The sequence below is a fragment of the Convolutriloba macropyga genome, unplaced genomic scaffold (genome assembly GCF_964194025.1).
Source record: "Convolutriloba macropyga unplaced genomic scaffold, txConMacr16.3 SCAFFOLD_321, whole genome shotgun sequence".
In the NCBI taxonomy this organism is placed as follows: Eukaryota; Metazoa; Xenacoelomorpha; order Acoela; family Convolutidae; genus Convolutriloba; species Convolutriloba macropyga.
Genome location: NW_027450301.1, coordinates 53,088 through 74,455, shown reverse-complemented (window position 1 = coordinate 74,455; position 21,368 = coordinate 53,088). Strand labels below are relative to the sequence as shown.

The 21,368-nt window shown below is 36.2% G+C and overlaps 1 protein-coding gene across 1 annotated transcript in view; it reads left to right on the top strand.

The window, feature by feature from the left end:
- Positions 1 to 21,368, top strand: part of LOC142355777 (uncharacterized) — a 38,199-nt gene that overhangs the window by 12,304 nt on the left and 4,527 nt on the right. Inside the window, exons 2-4 of the mRNA XM_075407835.1 lie at positions 6,128 to 6,221; positions 15,954 to 16,018; positions 17,220 to 17,438. Coding sequence (XP_075263950.1) covers positions 6,151 to 6,221; positions 15,954 to 16,018; positions 17,220 to 17,438 — 355 coding nt within the window. The 5' untranslated portion in view covers positions 6,128 to 6,150. The remainder of the gene's footprint in view (positions 1 to 6,127; positions 6,222 to 15,953; positions 16,019 to 17,219; positions 17,439 to 21,368) is intronic.

Below are 21,368 nucleotides of genomic sequence, written 5' to 3'. Positions count from 1 at the left end.
GCCACAGGCTCCGACTTCAATGTCTACTTGTTTTCAAAAATCGCTTCCCAAGAAACAGGCAACAAAATTTGTTAGAGATCCATTAAATTGGTTAAAGTGGTTCAGTGTATATCAAGCGAAGCAACAATTGACCGTTCTCCATTGTCCTTACTAGAAAAATTGATTCATTTGCAATGGCTTCTGATTGGAGAAGCAAAAGCCTTGGTTGACGGCAACGGCTGCAATGGCAGTTGATACGCACCTGTTTTAGCACGTCTGGAAGAACAATTCGATATTGGAAACAGACAGTTATACGCAGTTCTCTGCTTTCTTTTTGTCCCTTTAGACACATTCCAGCAATTTGGATTCAACCATGACATACATTTCACGACAAATGTCAATCAAATCTTTTATAAGCTCTCAACAACAGTCCGCTTGGATTGGAATAAGCACGTCTTGGAAGGAAGTTTACCTCAGCCAGCTCTCAAATAGCTTTTGGAGTAGTTTTAAGTTACCCAAAGGCTTGCAGTGATCTACCCACTTCTTCTGCATCAACTCAACCTCAAAGCTCTCTTTCAAATACTTCTAGCAACCTTTGGAAGCAATTGAATAAGCAAAGCCAATTCAATCGTCCGTCCATCAGATCACATCAGGATCAACGCAAAAAACTTGTCAAATAGCTTTCAACCAACTCTGCGAAAAGTGTCATTTGTCCAAACAACGGTAGCTGTCAGTATTTATTTCAATGTTTTCATTTCCAAGACCTGTCTCCACTCGATAGACAAGAATACTTGAGAAAATTGAAGCTGTGTTTCAACTGTTTTGGTAGCCACCATGTACAACAATGCACTTCAACAAAAGTTCTTCGCTCTGCAGAATGCGGCAAAAAGCATCGCACAATGCTCCATGAAAGCTTCACTGCAGTAAACCAAGCAATAACACCTTTTTCAACAGTTAAATCGGTTCAATTGCATGACACTGGTCAAAATGCTTTCCCACCAGTTCAACTGTCTAACGGAGAGAAAACGTTCGAGACATATGCTTATCTCGACAACGAAAGTTGTGAAAGCCTCCTCCTTCAATCCGCAGCTGTGAATCTGGGTATTGATATGAAAACTTTTGGCAAGTTTCCTATTGGTGGCTACCTCACAGCAGAAGAAGTAGACTGTTTTCCAGTGTCTTTGATAATTAAACTTTATCAGTCTAATAAATCACCATTCCTTATAAAGGAAGTCTTAGCAGTTCTCGATTTGAATTTGAAATCTGTTAACAGTAGTGGGCTGAACAACCTTGGCGAAAAAATTGAACATCTCAATCACATTTCGTTCCTTAATGTTGATGGTAATAAAGTTACAATAATCATCGGCATCGACAATCTGGAACTGATGCATTGCAGTAAGGTAATTAAAGGACCGAAAAACACGCCCTGGGTTGTAGAAACTCCTGTAGGATAGTCATGTAAAGGTAAAACTAGCGTCACAGCAGAGAAACAGAATCCAATGTTCAAAACAAAAATCAGCTCTGAACCCCATCTAGCCAAATGACTCTTTAAGAAAGTAAAATAGTGAATCAAAAATGAGAACTACGGATTAGCTTCATCAAAAAGGGCTCTGTCTAAAAATGATGAAAAGGCTCTACAAATCCTTGAGTGGACAACAAGATTTTTGGATGGTCACTACAAAATCAGCCATCTATGAAAGGAAAACGCCAAGTTACCTAACAACCGATGGCTAGCAGAAAAACAGTTCAATCAATTAAACAAAAAAGCTCTGATTAAAACCAGACTTACAAAGTAAGTTCGAAGAGACGCTCCAGAAATATAGTCAAATTGTTATGTTGTTAAAAATGATCCAGCTAGAGACAAAGAAACAGCGTGTATTTATCTTCCTCATTATCCCCTTTCAAATGGAAACAAAGTCAGAACAATCAGTCCAATGCAAGAGTCACCAATGCATCCATTGATTTTCAAGATTAGTCCTTGAATCCAAACTTCTTGAAGGGACCCGATTTGTTGAGTGGTCTTGTGGGAGTCATTTTAAGATTTCGACAGCAACAAGTGGCAATTTCAGCAGATATTGAGCAAATGTTTTTGCAAAATAAAATTGCTCCCTCAGATCGTGCGTTTCTCTTGTTTCTCTGGAATCACAATGAAAAAATCACAGAATAAGAACACACAAGTCATATCTTTGGCGGAACTCCTTCCCCATGCATAGCGTCTTTCGCTTTTTATCTTTCAGCGCGTGACGATTAGGACAAAATTCCTCAAATGTTACACTTCACTGAGCGTACTGTCTACATGAACAACATATGTATCTCAACAGCAAACGTTGAAAGTGCTGTAAACATTATTAACAGTACCAAAGAGTGTCTTTCACTCGGTGGCTTTAACCTCACAAAATGGAACTCCAATTCCGACGAGTTCTTGAAAAAACGTCGCAAGCGGAAATGATTTGAAACCCGATCTTCCATCATCTCAACCTCAAAAAAATTTGGGTTTACCATGGAACGCGAGAACTGACGAGTAAAAAACTGAAAAAAAAAATTTTCAAAAGGTTCACCGATGATCAATTCACAACACAGAGGAAACTTCTGAAGTTGGTCACTTCAGTTTTTGATCCCCTACGCGTAATAGCTCCTTTAACAGTCACGGTGAGGAAAATTTTGCAAATGGCTTGGAATCAACGTCTGCAATGGGACGCACCTCTAGACGTTCAGCGGTTCCCAATCTTTTGTTCAATTCAAAAACAAATTTCTATCTCACCAGAATATTAACATTCCACGTGCTCTCTTCAGTAGAAACACGAAAACTCAGCCAACAGCTCTTCACACGATCAGAGACGCTTCGGAGTGTGCTCGATCAGCAGTGTCTTATTTAAGAAGTGAGCACGTTGACAAAACTGCTGATGTAGTGTTCTTCAATGGCAAAACCTGAGTAGCTCCAATCAAGAGGATGATTATTCCAAACCTGGAGTTGTATGCGGCAGTGTTTGGCGCGCAATTAGCTTAGTTTATCAAAGAATATCAAGACCTGGAAATCGGAAATGACTTTTTTTTGCTCAGATAGTACAATAGTACTCGGTTGGTTGAGAACTCCCAAAAATCGGCGTTGCACTTTCTTTGCCAATAGACTAGCAAAGACTCTCAACGTCTCTTCATCTCTCAATTGGCAGTAGATCGCTTCATCTGATAATACCGCCTATGACGGCCCAAGAGGCTATGATTTTCGAAAGATGAAAGCAACTTCTAGTTGTTCGAGTGGATAATCATTTTTTTGCTCCGAGGAGAAGGAATGGCCTTGTCAAGATCTCTTGAATCATCATCCAATTGCATTCCCAATACAGCCACTGGAAGCCCATAAATGGTCAACTGAAAAGTTTGTAATAGATATTATACGTTTTAGCAGCTAGAATCGGTAGCTAAAAGTTACTGAGTACTGCTTCTTTTCCGAGACTTTTTCAAGAAGCGAAGCAAACATTTGGATCTCTCTCATCATATTTTTGCGTACAAGAGTCTTATCCGGGTATCCCAGATTAAAAACTTTGCAGAAGAAATATCTGTCCAAAACAAAGGAAGGGAAATATAAGCATCAAGTCGCTTGAAAAACCTTTGTCGGTACGTTGACAACAATGAACAGCTCCGCGCCAAAAGTGTTGTCCAGGCAATGGTATTAGAAACTGCCCGACATCTAATCATTCTGGGTGGTCTAAACCCAATAGTTAATCTGCTCATCAAGACTTTTCACATTAAAAAACTCATTCAGGAGTTTAACAAACACGCCGCCTCCTTATGCAATCCTAACTGATTTTAAAATGCCGAGCTGACGTTAGGCAGACAGTTCGCCAATGCATTCCTAGTCGGCGAATTTTAAAGGATATCCGTCAACATCAAATATCTGATTTACCATGCGAGCGGTTACCAAGTGCGGACCACTTTGTCTTTGCGACGACAGGACTCGACTTCATAGGTCCCCTCCCGGTATCTCCATTAGGCAGACACGCTACAGGGTAAGTACTTCTGTTCATCTGCTTGGTGGTAAGAGCAGTCCATTTGGAGATAGCAGAAAATCAATCTACAGAAGCAACAACGAATTGCATCCGCAGATTTGTTATTCACCGCGGAAACCCAAGAAAATTTCTTTTCGACATCGGGAAGTCTTTTTTCAGCTCTTGAAGACCCAGAACATCAAAAGAACTTGCCTCAAAACTCCATATTTTTGATATTGAAATTGAATGGAGGTTTAATCCTCCTCTTGCACAACAATTTGGTAGTAGTTGGGAAAGGTTAATTCAAGTGTTCAAATTGTCAATTTACAAGGTCATTGCATCAAGAACACTAACATTGTCTTCTACCTTCAATTGCGAAACAGAATCTAACATGAACTCTCCTCCCCTCACAGTTACCCTGAGTGACATTAGTGATCCTAATTACCCCTAACACCCAATCAGTTGTTTGGGCAGACCCACTGTTAATTTTCCACCTGGTGTTTTTTTTCCCAGAGAAAGAATACAATCTAGGCCAAACGTTTTTGGAACAGTTTTCTTAGAGAATATCTCCCAAACTAGCTGAATCTTTGCAAATGGACTAAAAGTTATCCCAATTTAAAAGTAGACGATCTTTGGTGGGTTTTAGAGGATTTCACTTCTCGATGTCTTTGGCCTCCGGCCAAAGTCAAAGAACTATATCCTGGTTCGGACCAATTTGTCAGATCCGTTAAATTAAAAACAGCATTCGGTGAAAAAGTTCGCACTGTTGTTAAGTTGAGCAGAGTTCTAGCTGACTAATTTTTATCATTGTTTTGAACACTAATTCACAAGGTTCGCCTCTTTGTAAGTTCTGGTATCAGGAAAAGAACAATTTTACAATGACAATTTTTTACTCAAAATCTGTTTTTCTGCGCGTGTAGAAAAATTGCTACACTCCCCTCAGAACGTTCGGATAGCTATATTTTGACCTCTTCCGCGGACAGGCTGTTTTTGCAAAATTGTTACCATATTCTTTTGCGTTTATGGGTTTATTGCCCTTTAATAACCGCTTTTTATCACGCACTCCTTTCCATCTTCACGAAAACGTTCATTGAAATCCGTAAACTTCTCTAGGTTGATTTTTTCTTGAGTCAGTTATTCGTTTATTTCGAATTTTATTTCTTTGTTACCAAGTTTGTATTTTCAACCAAGTATCGTCTTCACTTTTATGGACTTACTTTACTATTCTTTGCAATCCTGCAAAGGGGGCCGGCTATGTCATTAAAACATCATTGATGCTCATTTCATTAAAGAACGTCCATGCACTATTATGGATCTTCGCCCGAAAGAACAAGACTTTTAATGGTTAAGAGAAGAAGTGACAAATCAAAAGGAATCGAAGAAAAGCAGTCGAAATTCAACACACAAAACTAGAAAAAAATGAGAACTGATTTATTTATCTGGAACGCTTGTATCATCCATTATTAATTCAAATGAGCAAAATGGTTTTCTGAGTAGGCTTAAGGTGGTCAATGTGAAATAGGCCTCGTATTGTTGACAACATCGTATTGTTTTTAAATCTTAAATTAATTGTAGGGTGAGAGTTTTTGCTAATATTGCAAACGATTTCCTTTGATTTCATGGAAAAAGTAAACTGATGTTCCAATCTTGAAATACATCAGTTTTTTTTATGCAATGAGTGGTCTGATCAGCTCCTATGATCTTACTAATTTCGGATAAGTATTTCACAAGATTTTATACGGTAGTAAATCGGAGAGAGTGAATTGAAACAATGAAACTTCTGGAATTGTTGGGGCAACATGTGGTTAGATCTGCTTCTGTCTTATGAGAGGTCACTTATTAGGTCTGGGATGGCCAGATAAATAACGCCGCACGAAAACTGACCAAATTATTGCAGTATTTATTTTGACTTAATTGTTTGCGTCTTTCCTATCATAGCCCGCACATTAGGGGTCAACTTGGAGCCCAGCCCCTCAATTACCATAAAATATGACAAAATGGGCAGGAATTTTATGGTGGCTATGATTGGAAAGACCCTAACATTTTTTGAATGATGTTAAATTCAAACTGATAATGCAGGGGACAAACAAACTGATGAAAAAGGTTCATAACTAGTCTTGTTTATTTTTGTGTATATTTACGAGTAGTAAAATAGTGCGTTTCAGTGAGTCTTCTGTACGTGGAGGTAATGAGTTTTCCACCTGAGAACACAGTCAGATTTGCACCATATTTCATCAAGGATATTCTCTACACTGAACAGTAAGCAAATCTGATGTAATGGTTGCTTGACTATGCTTGAAGTCACTGCGACCTTCTGGCGTTTCTCGACAACGGCGGAACGGTTTGACATAATTAGTCAGAATTTGAAAATGACTTCTACAGTAAAACGTATACATTTATGCTTAAAACGCGAAACGCACACGTTTTAAAATTATAAAGGTTATGCAACGGTAGTGCCCAGGAATCTTATGTGCGTGCAAAACATTTCAATCAAAATTATAAGGATTATGTATGATATATTATAAGAATATAATTGAAGCTATCAAAAAATTCAGAAGCACAGGTTTTCCTTCCCAGGTCGAGGTGGCCAGACCGAAGTGACCCCTGATCAGACGAGTTTCGAGCGCACACATGTTCCCGGTGCGCTCGAATTACATGGTCTGGAAAAGGCTTCGAGCGCACTTTTGTCTGGACAATGGTCTGGAACTTGCCTGATCAGAGGCCACTTTGTTCTGGGACAGTCTGATCAGAGGCAGTTTCAAGCGCACACTAGTCTGATCAGAGGCCGATTCGAGCGCACACTAGTCTGACCAGAGACCAATTCGAGCGAAATTTTTTTCAATTTTTTTTCTTACTGACTTTGGTTGACTCGGGTGAGAGACAACAATAAAACAACATTCTGATCGGAACTTCATCTGAGAACCTGATGGGTTTGATCAGAACCAAGGGGTCCAGCTGATAACAAATGCCGGTCCCCTCAAGAAAAGATTTTGAATCGAAGTAGATCAAGACGTTTTTATGCAGAGCTGTCTAAGTTCATTTTTTCAGTTAAAAGCATAAAAAATGGCATACTCAGTAATTTTTTTGATCATTTTTTTTCGATTTACTTTCATTAACAATACTTTCAGGATTGGTTTTTTTTGTTAGTTGAATATAAGATTGATAACATGATAGATGAAATGAATATATTATAACGATATTGAGAGATTTGTTCATGTTCAAAATCATTCTCTGATCAGAGGTGATTTCGAGCGCACTTTAGTCTGGGACAATATTTCGAGCGCACTTTAGTCTGGACAATGGTCTGGAACTCGTCTGGACAATGGTCTGGAACTTGTCTGATCAGGGGTCACTTCGGTCTGGAACTCGTCTGATCAGAGGCGGCTTCGAGCGCACTTCGAGCGCACAATGATCTTCGAGCGCATACTCGTCTGATCAGAGGTCACTTCGGTCTGGGACGGTCTGATCAGAAGTCCCACTTGTCTGGGACGGTCTGATCAGAGGTGATTTCGAGCGCGACCTCAACCTGGGTTGTAAGGCACTGCTTTCCTGATGTCATGAAACTTTTATCAAAAACAGATATCTAAGACTTTTATCTAAGATAATGGAGTTTGATTGCAAAATGTTTAGTTTTACTCTGGCGAGAAGTTTGCTTACTTAGTGCGATACAGGCTTGATTATCAACAAACAAATTAGATCTGCTTGGTACAGGATGGTCGAGTTCAGCTATAACACCCTTCAAGTGTATAATTTCTTGGAAGTTGAAACACATGCGTAAACTTCAGTCTCCGCTGAAGATGTAGCAACTCTATTTTGGGTTTTACTTGCCCAACTAATAGAGCCAGAATTATTGTACATTTTAAAACAAAAACCCGTCGTGCTTTTACGGTTGTCAATGTTCCCAACACCGTCAGCGTTGCCATTAGAAGCCAAAATATCATCCGCTGATGTCGCTTTCCTGAAAAATAGATATAGATCTTTTGTATCATTTATTTATCTTAGTACATATTTAGCAGCAATCCAATGTTCCATTCTTGGCATTTCAGGAAAGGAATCTGAAGCATGCGCCGCCTGTGAAAAATCTGGTCGTGTTGATAGTGCTATAAAATTAGGGCTCCTAAAAAGACTACGTTAAGTTGTATTGTCAATATCAGGTTTATCAGTCTCTTCAAATTTGGTGAGGTTTTTTTTTGCGAGAAGTTTTGATACGTTATTGCAGTCGCTCACTCCAAAACTTTACAGAAGGTTATCAATAAATTTTTCCTGACTAACTTCAACTATCCCACCGGAAAACGCAATTTCCATTCCCAAAAACTATTTGAGATGAGAGGTTTCAATAATAATGAAATTCTTTGATATCTTCCCCTTGAACCACTCGTAAAATTCTGTCTACGGACAATAGAAAAAAAACACCTATCCCAACGCAAATCATTGCCCAACTCTTATTCCGTTTTTCGATGAACAAACAAAGATCATGTTTACATGCTTCATAGCCTATGGTTTCCAAATGGCGTTTAAAAGTAAAGAACCAATTTTCTCGTGACATTTTTAAACCGTAAATGCTTTTGATCAATTTACAAACAAATGGGTTACTATCTGGATCAAGTTTATCAAAACCTTCAAGTTGAAGCATGTTTACCTTATCCCCAATTGATGCCATCAAGCAGGCTGTCTTGATGTCCATTTGTTTGAAAATACCACTTAAATTTGCCATTATTTGAAGTATGATACGTATGGTACTCAGTCTAGTAGGTGGTTAGTATGTGTCTTTGTAGTCAATACGTTGTTGTTGTCTATAATCTTTTGCCACTTATGGTTTTCAAAGCACGAATTATAATTTTGATCCTTTGCAAATCGTCAGTTATCATTTTTCCAGGCTTCATTAGTGTTTCGAGGCAGTTCAGCATAACATTTCAAGACTTTTTCCACTTCTGCAGAAAACTCATAATTGTTATTCCGGCAGATTTTTAAGTCAAGTCTATTTACGAAGAAATGGTATTTGACTGTCTACTGTCACCTCGTTCGGGATTGCAACAGGTTCCTTGCAACTATCTGTTTTATAATTATCACCGAAATTAAAATTTGCTAATGAGGGACCTTCCTGAATATGATCGTTTTTAGCTTTACAAAACGTCACATCTTCGTGGAATTTCACATAGCGACTATTTGAACTTGCTTGTTAGTCTAAAATTATTATAATAAACGTTTTGCTGTTGTTTGAAACCCCCAGAAGAACTCCTTTCCGAGCACTATGATCAAGATTTCTCCAAAATTGTTTTTCCATAAAGCTAAATGCCTAATAGCCAAAAAATCTTTACAAAGCAAACTTTCGGTTTGGAACCATACATTCTAAATGTGTTTTTCGTAATGTGTTTTTCCAATACCTGAGCGAATACAACAGTTTTTGAGTTGTAAAGCGTAATTCCTTGCAGAGGTCCATTATTCTTTTCCCAATCCTGCGTTATCCAGCAAATATCTTGTTATACTGGTAATAGTCACCCATTTCCTCTCTACTTTGCCATTTTCCTCTGGCGTAAAAGTTCTGAATTTTCAAGTATGACCTTTTTTTCATGGCGGAACCTGCAATATTGACTACAATGCAACTTTTTTGCGGCTTCACTTACAAGTGTCTGAGGTGTACTTAAGTCAGCCCCAAAACTGTTGAAAATACTCGAGGTATTCGCAACGAGTTTTCATAAATTAAATTTTTCCATATCTGGAAAAACTGTCAAACATGAAAGTGCATATCTATGATTGTCAACTGGTGTTACTTGTCCTAAAATATCAACATGAACAATATCAAGCGCAATGTTTCTTCTGTCAACGCTATCTTTTGCATCTGGTTTACGTCTTGCTTTGTTTAGTTCACAAGTGTCGCACTTCAAAACAATGCTGTCATTTTTGTCAAATTGCATCCCATCAACATGGTCTTGCAGTTTTATCAAGTCCTGAAAAATAATGAGACCTAATGTGCCAAGCCAAAATTTCAAATTTGACGAAGCTAAACATTGTTTTTTTTTGGATGAATATCGAAAATTTTCATCTTTCTCTTGAGTCTCATGATTAATAAAATTACCTTGCCATCGGAATAGGTTGTTCTCTTGCATCAATGGAAAAACCGTGCCATCTCTCGTGACTGTCTGATAGTTGTCTCCAAATTCCACTTTGTTACAGAAATTTTTGATTTGCTCACTCAAGTTAATTTCTTCGCGTAGTCGGGAAAAAAACAGCTTCTGACAAGGTGAATTTTGCTCTCTGTCCATTATCCCACACACATAATATTCAGCCTTACATTTTCGTTTGATTTCGGATTCAGAATTGTTTGCACAGCCAACAGAACACGAAACAATTTCCTATAATGTAGCAAACAGTTCGCGATGTCTCAAAATGTAATTTGTTCATCCTGAAACAATTATCATATCAACTCTATTCGTAGTTAACACATTATTGTCACTACCTGCAAAAAAGCAAAAACCTTTATCTTAATTTCATTTCGCGAAGTAAATTCGCTGATTCATTGATACTGGTACCAGTTTGAAACTTGCAGCTTTCGCTGAGTTCATGGTGGTTCATTTTGCAAAAAGAACATACTTTTTCTTTGTTTTGGTTTGCGCAGTCCTTTCATAGGTGACCTAAACAACCATAAATATGATATTTCATTTTTCTGTTGTTAGAGTCTTTTGCAAAACAAAACGCTTCCTTGGACACATTTTCCCACAAAAATAAAATTTCAATTTCGGTTTCTTTCTATTATTGCCAAAGAAAGTGGACACCGGACGTTCAATGTTGCTACGTTGTCTTTTATCGTATAAAATTCACAAAATCTTTTTTAAAACTGTCCAGACTTTGCTCATCCTTACTGAATTTGCTTGTTATGCACCTTATTTGCAAATTATCAAAACCATGTCTGAAAACAATCTTTTCAGAATAATAGAAATAAACATGGGCTCACTGACATGTTCGTCAATTTCTCTTAAAATATTCTGCATTACTTCAGCCGGTGTGATTTAATCAATGACTCTTTCATTTGCTATCATTTTCAAATTAGTCATCTTTTCAATCAATTCCTGTAGGCGAGGCCGTTCACAACTTTTATTTTTTATCTTACAATACGGCCAAAGCCTTTGGACCATCCTCTTTGTAAGGTCTGAAAGACATTGCAGAAAGTTTGTTAGGTAATTTTATGATCTCAAACCAAACACGCTTCTTTAACTCAGAATATTTTCCCTCAAGCTTGATGTTTATTTCTACGTTTAGCTTCCTCGGAAGCGTAAGGTTTCAATTTTTTTTCTTTAAACTCAGTTTCATCACATTGCCCTGTTAAAACTCTCAAAATTACATTTGCTTTAAATTGATCCTTAAAATAAACAAAGTTCTCCTCTTTTTGAGAGAAATAAACAATTTTCCTTCTACAGGACTGATCACAAATTTTTATGTATCGCATTTTGCAAAGAAACTTTCAATGTTATGTTAATGTTTCAAATGACTATTGCAATTGTTAAAACAAACATGCCAAAAAAACAAACTTCATTTGCATATTCTACATCAAAGTCAATAATCAGAAAATTTGAAATTGTTGGATTAACAGGTGTTTTTCTCTCTGTTAAAAATCCCCTTAAAATGTGTGGGTTTTAGCCGGTAAAGGCAAACACTACATTCATTTTAAAACTAATTGCTCTCTAATAAAAATCTGTTAGATTAATACCAAATCAGTCAATTTTAAACAAAAACTTGCTGTATGCATATTCCAAGAGTTGCTTGTATCCGGGATGAATAGTTAAAGATTATTACACTGACAATTGTTTGTTTTTGTTAAAAAGGTTGTCAATTTGTGAAAAACAAATTGCAATTGCTGTTGATTTGATATAAGATTTGTATTGTTTTTGGTCAAATATCTAATCGTTGTTTTTTTTGGTTCAAAAACTGGTCAGTTAAAAAAGTCTGTCACAAAAAGTCATTGACATATATCTTCAAACCAACTAATATCTTCGATACCTTCAATTCGCAGTCTACACTGCAGAAGACGATGTTGGCAGAATAGCTCTTAGTAAAAGTTTGCATAATATCTGACCAAAAACACTGCTGAATTTTTCTTCAGGTTCAAAAAATTGCGCAGGCAAAAGATCAAAAATTTGGGTTAACTTTTTCCATTTTTGATAATAAACTTGAATGATGTACTTTTGAATGACTTCTGACATTCCAATAAAAACAGGCTAAAAAATAGACGAAAATCAACGGAAGTCATTTTCTGGAAGACCAGTTTTGTCATAGAGCTTTAAAGAAGAAAACCATGACATCCAATCCTGTGTTCTGGGATATTTAAAGAAAAGTGACTCAAAAACTACTTTTTAAGTTAATTTTTGCAAAACACGTGCCAGTTCACTAAGCTTTTATCTCTCACCCGTAAACGAGTGAGAGATAAATAAGAAGAATCCTTTCTCAGCGGTTTTAAATTGAGCATCGAAATGAAAAGCTGACGAAAGAGAAGAATTCAAAAACTCACAAAATTGCATTAAAAAACAAGAAAAAACCCATTAAAAACTCCCTTTTCAGAGAAAAACTGGTATAAAAACATTAAAACCACTAGCAGTGTACCAAAAATTTGCAATCCGAAAAAAGGTTTTATCAGAGAGCAATTGAAATAAGTCTTTATTGCAAAAAATGGAGAAAGTGAGTAAAATGAAAAAAGCTTGAAAATTGAAATATTCTCAGTTAATTGAAACAAGAGCTAACAATCACTAAAAAACTACTAAAACCTCAAAAAAACAGTGTTTCCGAAGAATTTTTTGTGATAGATGAAAACTGCTGATAATGCAGAGCTGAAAAAAGATTCATTCGATGAAAATTAAAATGCGGGTTAGGTTTAAAAGGTCCTGAAAAAGTGAAATCAGCGATAACTTAATATGAACTTGTCCTTCGCAATTTCTGTTGATCTGACCATCAAAAACGCAACGTGGTTCATCGACCCATGTTTTTTTCGCAGGTGTGGAAATAAGTTACAATAAGTGAATTTAGTTCGTATTTGCCTCAAAATTACTATTTACCACGGATAAAGTATTTAATTGCCGTAATGAATGAAAACTTTACTGGTGATTAATTTCAGAAGTGTTGCTATCGATAGTAGTTGTTGATTAGGAGAACAATGAGCGGTTTTGAAATTAGCCATAGCACTATTAGAAGAAAAATTAAGTCTTCTATTTGGGTCTCAATTAGTTACAAAGAAAATTAGGTCAACTAAGTTTGAGCCTAACATGCTCGAATTGGTTTCTTTTACACAAAGCTCAAAATTTAATGAAATTTGCCATTTTGTATACTGGTTATTTAATAATTTTTAAATTGACGAGAAATTGTGAAATAGACGACTTTGGCCGTCTGACGGGTATGTAAATAATGAGTAGTTAGCCATTTAGTGAGGTCCATTGCCAGGCCAGTCCCTCAGAACCTGATTTCACTTCAGAAACGAAGCTCAACATAAGATACTTTAAACTTTTAGTAATCTTCTACTGAAAGCCAAGCCTAAACCAGTTTTCTTTTTTAGTTCAAAGTAATGTACCAATGGTTTGAGAATCGACTGTGCGGGTTCGCTTTCCGAACTTATAGTTTTACAAAAGAAAGGTAAGTAAGTTGCAAGTAAATGCACCTGCAGATAGAATTCAAAGATCACTACTTTCATTATGAAACAAATTGCTATTTTTTAAGAAAACTGTTCGATTACTGTCAAATTTATCAATACTAAACAAAAACTTGCAGTATGAATATTCCAAGAGTTGGTTGTATCCGGGATAAATAGTTAAAGAATATTACTCTGACAATTGTTTGTTTATAGTAAAAAGGTTGTCAATATGAGAAAAAAATTGCTGTGGACGTATTATCAAACCTGTATTGTCTTCGTTTGAATATCTAATCGCTGTTTCTTTTTTTTCTAAAAAAGTCAGTTAATAAAAAATCTGTCACAAAAAATGATTGACATGTATATTCAAACCTACTAATATCTTCGATACTTTCAATTCGCAGTTTACACTGCAGAAGACAATGTTGGCAGAATAGCTTTTTATAAAAGTTTCCAGATAATCTGACAAAAAATTGCTGATTTTTTTCTTCAGGTTCAAAAAACGCGCAGGCAATTGATCAAAAATTTGCATTTATTTTTTCCCCATTTTTTGATGATGAGTCTTAAGGATTTTAATTTCCCAGGCCCATAAACTATCAGGGTTATGCATCAGTAGGGCCCAGGAATCCTATGCGCGTGCAAAACATTTCAATCAAAATTAAAATGGTTATGTATAGTGTAATATCAGAAAAAAATTGAGGCAATCAAAAAATTCAGACGCACATGTTTTCCTTGTAAGTCGCTGACTTTCTGATATCATGAAACGGGTTGACTCTTCGCGGCCTATTGTTGAAATTGTGTGAACTTATATCAAAAACAAACGGATGTGTTTTTGTTGTACTTTTGACATGACTTTTGAATGACTTCTGTACTCTTGAATGATGTACTTTTGAATGACTACTGACATTCGAATAAAAACAGGCTAAACAAAAGACGAAAGTCAACGGAACTCATTTTCTGGAATACAAGTTTTGATATACCTCTTTAAAGAAGAAAACAATCCTTGTGTTTTTGGATATTTTAAGAAAAATGACTCAAAAACTACTTTCGGGGGTAATTTTTTCAAGAAACGTGCAAGTTCACTAACCTTTTCCCATAACCGACTGAAAGATAATTAAGAAGAATCCTTTCTCAGCTGTTTTAAAATGAGCATTGAATTGAAAAGGCTGACGAAAGAGAAGTATCCTAAAATTTACAAAATAACATTAAAAAACAAGAAAACACCCATTGAAAAAACTCCCATTTCAGAAAAAAAGTGGTATAAAAACATTAAAACCAATGGCAGTGTACCAAAAACTTGTAACCCGAAAGAGGGTTTTATTAGAGAGCAATTCAAGCATGTCTTTAATGCAGAAAATGGACAAAGTGAGTAAAATGAAAAAAGCTGCTAAATTCAAATAGTCTCGTTTTAATTGAAACAAGAGCTAACAATCACTAACAATTTACTATTCATACGATGAAAATTAAATTGCGGGTTAGATTTAGAGGGTCCCGAAAAAGTGAAATCAGCGATAACCTATTATGAATTTGTCCTTTACAATTTGTGGTGATCTGACCATCAAAAACGCAACGTGTTTTATCGACCCATGTTTTTTTTCACAGGTGTGGAAATTAGTTACAATAAGTGAATTTAGTATTTATTTGCCTCAAAATTACTCTTTTACCACGGATAAAGTGTTTAATTGCCGTAGTGAATGAAAACCTAACTCATGATTAATTTCCGAAGTAATGCTGTCGATACTAATTGTTGGTTAGGAGAACAATGAGCGGTTTCGCAATTACCCCTAGCACTCAATATTCACAAACAAAATCCAGTCTTTTATTTGGGTCTCAATTATTTACAAAAAAATTTGGGCAACAAATTTTGAGCCTAACATGCTCGAATTAGTTTCCTTTACACAAAACTCAAAAATTATTGAAATTTGCCATTTCGGACATTGGTCATTAAAAATTTTTAAATTGACGAGAAACTGTGAATAAAAAGCTTTTGGCCGTCTGACGGGTATGTAACTAATGAGTAGTTAGCCCTTTAGTGAGGTCCCTGACCGGGCCAGTCCCCCAGAACCTGATTTCAGTTAGATACGGAGTTCAACATAAAGTACTTTAAACGTTTAGTAATCTTCTACTGAGAAACCAAGCCTGAAACAATTTTCTTTATTTTTTACTTCAAAGTAATATACCACTGGTTGAGAATCGACTTTGCGGGTTCGCTATTCCGAACATATATTTTTATAAAGACAGGTAAGTATTTTGCAAGTGCTGATACAATGCACCTGCAGATAGAATGCGTAGATCGCATAATTACTGAAAGCATACCATAATGGCTTTTTTATTTGTGGGGGTGTTTAATGAGAAGAATGCACATTATAACTCTGTTTCAGTCCTGACACAGCTAACAAAACAGAGAATGTTGTTGCTCTGCTGCGCTTAAGACAAGCAATTACAGGTAATTAAATAAATTTGTATAGTTGTCTGTATTTGCAACTCAAAAAAGAGAAAAGAGGGCAGCATGACTAGTTTTTAAGATGATCAAGTTCCACACTTTTAAAATTCTTTCTCCATTTATCAGTTGAAAACAAAAATTGGAATAATAAAATATTAATCAATTAGAATCATATGTGCAATGCATTTATGGTCCCTCATTTCTAATTTTTGAGCCATTGAACACTCGCTGCTACTTTCTTGAGTTTGGTCATACCGATTATGCGGTGAGTAAGGTTCTGAACAAATATTATATTCAATGCTTCTTTTTTTATCAAGAAATAGGGGAATTTCATTTGGTGTCATTTTATGCTTCGATTATATAATCCCACACAATTGTGAAGTGAAGTATCGAAACATTTATTATAAGACGCAGCAATTGGGTAATTGGCTACACCTTCAAACCTACATTAGATTAGTCAGAAAGGCAGAAAAAAATTAGAGTGAGACTGACAAAGATACGCAAAACTCACAAATGAAAGATGAACATCACGAAATTCAGCAACGGAATGAGTTAACCTATTCGTTCTTGTAATCTCATTTTTATAAGAAAACCCGTTTAACAATGGTTTTCTTAAAGTTGACGACCGCATTTGATCGAGGATAATTTTAAAGAGGGCTTGGAAAAACACAATATTTGCACGATTATAGAAACGCATCTGCAAAGCAGATATAGGGCACAGTCATAAACTAACTTCTTGCAGCCTTCAAACTACCACACGCCGGATTTGTTTGTTTATGCTCCAGACATTTTTCTGCAATTGGCCCACAAGAATTTCAATGAAATAACTTTGGAATAGTGGAAAAAAATCACCACTTAACCTTGTTTCAAAATCACATGTGCAAGCTTTGGAATGACAGATCCCTGCAGTGCCAGATTCTACAATGCAAAGTTTATGTATAAACAGGGCTAGATTGCAAACTTGCAAGTTCATGTTTTAAGCAAGTTTAGGTTACAATAGCAACAACAACTTTAAAATCTGGCACTGTAGAATTTGGCAGTACAGAGATCTGGCATTTTGCACGCGTGTGCTTCAATAGCTCAACAGTCCAATAACTCCATTATGCAATACCACGTACATTCACATTGACTGATATAGAAGTAATGTTTATACTCTAAAAAAAATTTATCTAGAATTTAATTAGAGCTTTGTCTCTGCGAGCAGATGTGGGGCGCTATCTACGGATATGCGAGAGAGCGGATCGGCAAGGGGACTTAATAGGGGTGACTGGGATGGGGTCTATTTCCAGAACTGAGAAACTGTACCCTTCATTGATCCAGGAGGCACTATTCACTGTCAATTTTCTTCAGAAGGGATTCGTTCCGGTTATAGATCCACTTCAATTTTGCAGTCAGCGCGACATTTGCACCGATAAGATAGAAGGTATGAAAAAAAAACTGATATTTTACATTGAAGCCCCACTCAAGTACATATTGCCACTAACGCCGATAATTTAGGGCATTTACATAGAATCTCATTTTGTGTAAAAAAGTACAGGATCATAGTAATTTCGTGGACCAGTCACATTTTTAATGAAATCAGTATCAACAGAAACGATTATGTAAAACACACGTCCATACAGTTCTCCGGCAACTTCTTATGAAGCTTTGACAAACAAATTTTTATTTGATGAAAAAAAGATACAGAAAATATTCATTATGATGCACTTACTTGAATGGCTTTTGGATTCATATAGTTATCGAATTATAACTAATCATCCTTTATTTTGTGATAACTATCACTATAAACTGCCCATCTCAGTAATTAATTAGTTATTTGCATATTAAGACCGTTGACCGTTTCAATTGGTTTTGAACGCATTTTGAAACACTTATTGTAACCAAGTGAATCTTCTTCATGCCAAAGTTTTTGTTTAACTGGTTTTTCATTTTTTTCAAGAATAATTAATCTATCGATCGCTTCAGTAATTTGATATTTTGTCTTGAGAAGAGGGATAACTGGTAAAGGCCGAGGGCATTAAGTACCTGTACAACTTTTGTTGAGCTCTAAGCGAATGATCGATTGAAATTTATTGAACTTTAAGAATCTGAGTCCTTGACTGTCGTTCGAGAAAAACTCCTTCTACAGTTTTATGATAAAAAAGATATTTGAAGCTTTGTGAAATTGATTCATGTTGTGGCACTTGAGATGCCAGCTTGTTGTAGCGCACTTGGTGGATTGAACCTCCACTTGATGCCTTTAGTGTGTATCTCGTTAGGCAATTTTTAAAACATTCCAATTTTCAAAACTCTCGGGAATATCGTTTTTGGCTTCAAGAACTTTGGCATGAAATTTTATATTTATTCCATTAAACCATAGAAGGCGCACTGCAGCAGGAGTCAAGCCGCTTTACTCTCATTATACAGGAACTAGTTTCCATGAACAGAATGGCTAGAAGATTGGTGGCACACGTACAAAGACAAGTGATGATTAATCAACACTTCTTCAGAACTGTCTGAGTAATGGTATAATAAAATATGACAAAGTTTTCAACCTTGTTGATTGTGAATGGAGGAGACCAGTAATCCAGTTTCTCTTTTGAGAGGCACGCCACACCCGGTTGAGTAGTTACAGCAGGGAACTTTCTGAACAAGACACAGCTTGACTTGATGTAACGTATTCAGCTTTAAAATGGATAACAATCTGGTATTATCAAGCTTTGGCAAGCAATGTTCAGATGACGATTTTTTAGGCGAGTAAGCATCAGAAGGAGTATAACAGATTTTTGACGTGTGTGTAACACAATTAGATGTTTCATGTTTAAGATGTCGCTTCATACGACCGGACGATCAAATGAAGCCATAAGATCCAGTGAACGGTATGAACGGAGCAAGAAACCATTCAGCTTGAGGGTTTTGTTGTCAAAGTGATCCCTGATTTTGATGTTGGAAGACTCCCTGAAAAAGATGATCTAGATAATAAGGACTTAACTAAGACCCACGGGATTCTTTAAGCCATCGATGGCAGCAATATTAAGCTGGCAAGCATATCGTAGGTGAAGAGGAAATGTTTTTGCTAAGAACTGGTTTTGTCAAATTTTCTTCTGTTTTGAACTGCAAAGATTATGCATGATGTTTCCTGTTCATTAATGGGCATAGTTCGGGATGCAATTAAAGATGAGGTGAGGTTATCATTGCCATTTTTGAAATCAACCCAGAGTTTGATATTATCAGAAACGTCAGTGTTTGGCATGAATGGGAGTTGGTCAGTGGTCAAGGAGATCAGACATCTCACCCAATTGCTAATTTGAAGATTTTTACCGGATAACTGCGCGTGCCTGCATCTGCTGTGTTTTTAAAAGTGACGATGTGGTTCCATTAATCAACTTTGGTTCAATCCAGTATCAAAAATACTTGGTTGGTAATGAAATTAGGTTTTATTTATTAGAATCTTTTCACTGCATGGCAATGGTACTATCTGTCCACGTGAACACATTTCCACCGTAACGGCCAAACGCGAAATCAGTCTCCTTTTTCTTATTCAAGCTTGAAGCAAGCAGCTTGACCTGAAGTTCCAATATAGGAAGGGCCACCATCTACTTATGTGCAACTTAAGTAGATGGTGACCATTTACTGAGTGCAGACTAAAAGGACACCGTGTACTTAAGTGCACACCAAAAGGTCCGAAGACTTTAGATACAACACAATGTACAGGTGTTGCCTTTACCTTTTCTTGAGGATGCCCCTGATACCCCTGCTCACAAGGGGTTCCCTGTCGTGATCTCGCTTATAGCCGAGAATATGAGAGAAAGCTTCTCGAGATAGACTACCTTCAATTCATTCCTTTGACAGACTGGGTTGTTATTAGGGGTCTCAACTAGGTAATCGTCCACAAAAAAATTTCAAGAACGACTTTCGAGGCTTCCAGTTGCCTTCTGATAGTTTTTCGGGTGACACAACAGGAAATTACTCCAACCAGTGGACGAAATTAAACAAACTGTTTTCATGAATGACCTCAATGTTTCTGAAGCAATATAAAACAGTTTGCTGGTAGAACTAGTAGCCGCAGGTACAATTCCTGAAGTACCTTAATGTCAATCACGTCTGTTTCTGCGTTCAATTTTTTAACGCAAAGACTGATTTTGAAAAGGCTTCCAAGCTTGTTTGATATGCGGTGTTACAGTCAGATCAACCAATATAGTGTCAATAGTCTTCTCGATATATATGTATATATATATATATATATATATATATATATATATATATATATATATATATATATATATATATATATATATATATATATATATATCCTTGACTGTTGTGTTCAACGCTGTACCGAGCAAAGCAGTTCCTTTTGCAAACTTACTGGATATCCAAATGTTACTGCAAGCAGTATCGCACAATATTAAAGCCGTGGTATCTTTAAACCTAACTAGAAAACCTAACCAAAAAACTTAACAACTAACAACAATTTAGTTAACTGAAGGAGGCCTTTTACATTAGCAAAGCAGAAAATTGTTGTGTTCGGTTGCCCGGTAGAAGGTTTCTATGATTTTGACTTTTAAGTTGCTGTTACTGTTGTTCGTTGACGTTTGTTGTGGGAGCTGTTGCAACCCTCCTAATTGATTTTTGAGAACGTTATGAAGCAGACCGTGCAAACATCAAAAAGTTATGTCCAAAAAATCCGAAAAAGTTCAACTCAAAGCCACTAACTTAGCTGGCAACAGGTCTTATTTTTTTTAAAAAAATTAGGATAAAATAAAGTTAAAAATAGGGCAATCGATTTAGTGTATTATTAGGTTGAATGAAAAGTAGGTTTTCCAAGCTTTTTTTCACTCATTTTGCAATCATTTTACGCATTTCTGAATGCTCGATTCTGATTGGCTAACCTTTTTTGCGTTATGGCTTGTATATATATTTTTAAAAATGGCGCAAAATAACTTTCTCGCTGCAATATACTATTTCTCAGAAATGGCGAATGCTTATTTACTCGATAACAGCTATACCGCTTAAACGTTTCCAATAGCTATCTCCATTTTTCAATTGCGAATTGAACGGTCATATTCGCTAAAACTTAAATGTCAAATTTAACATCTTATTGTTCCTCGACGAATTTGCTATCAACCTTTGCTTATCATATAATTGATTTGTTGCAATTATATTTTTGGCTAAAATTTATTGGTATTAATAACTAAACTGTGGCTAGCATAAATATTAAAGTTTTTGATTTTAAAGAATTGTAAAAAAAGTGCATTCGCAAGCAAATGTAAATTTCAATAACCTGCGGATTTGTAAAAAAAAAGTGCATTCGCAAGCAAATGTAAATTTCAATAACCTGCGGATTTGTAAAAAAAAAGTGCATTCGCAAGCA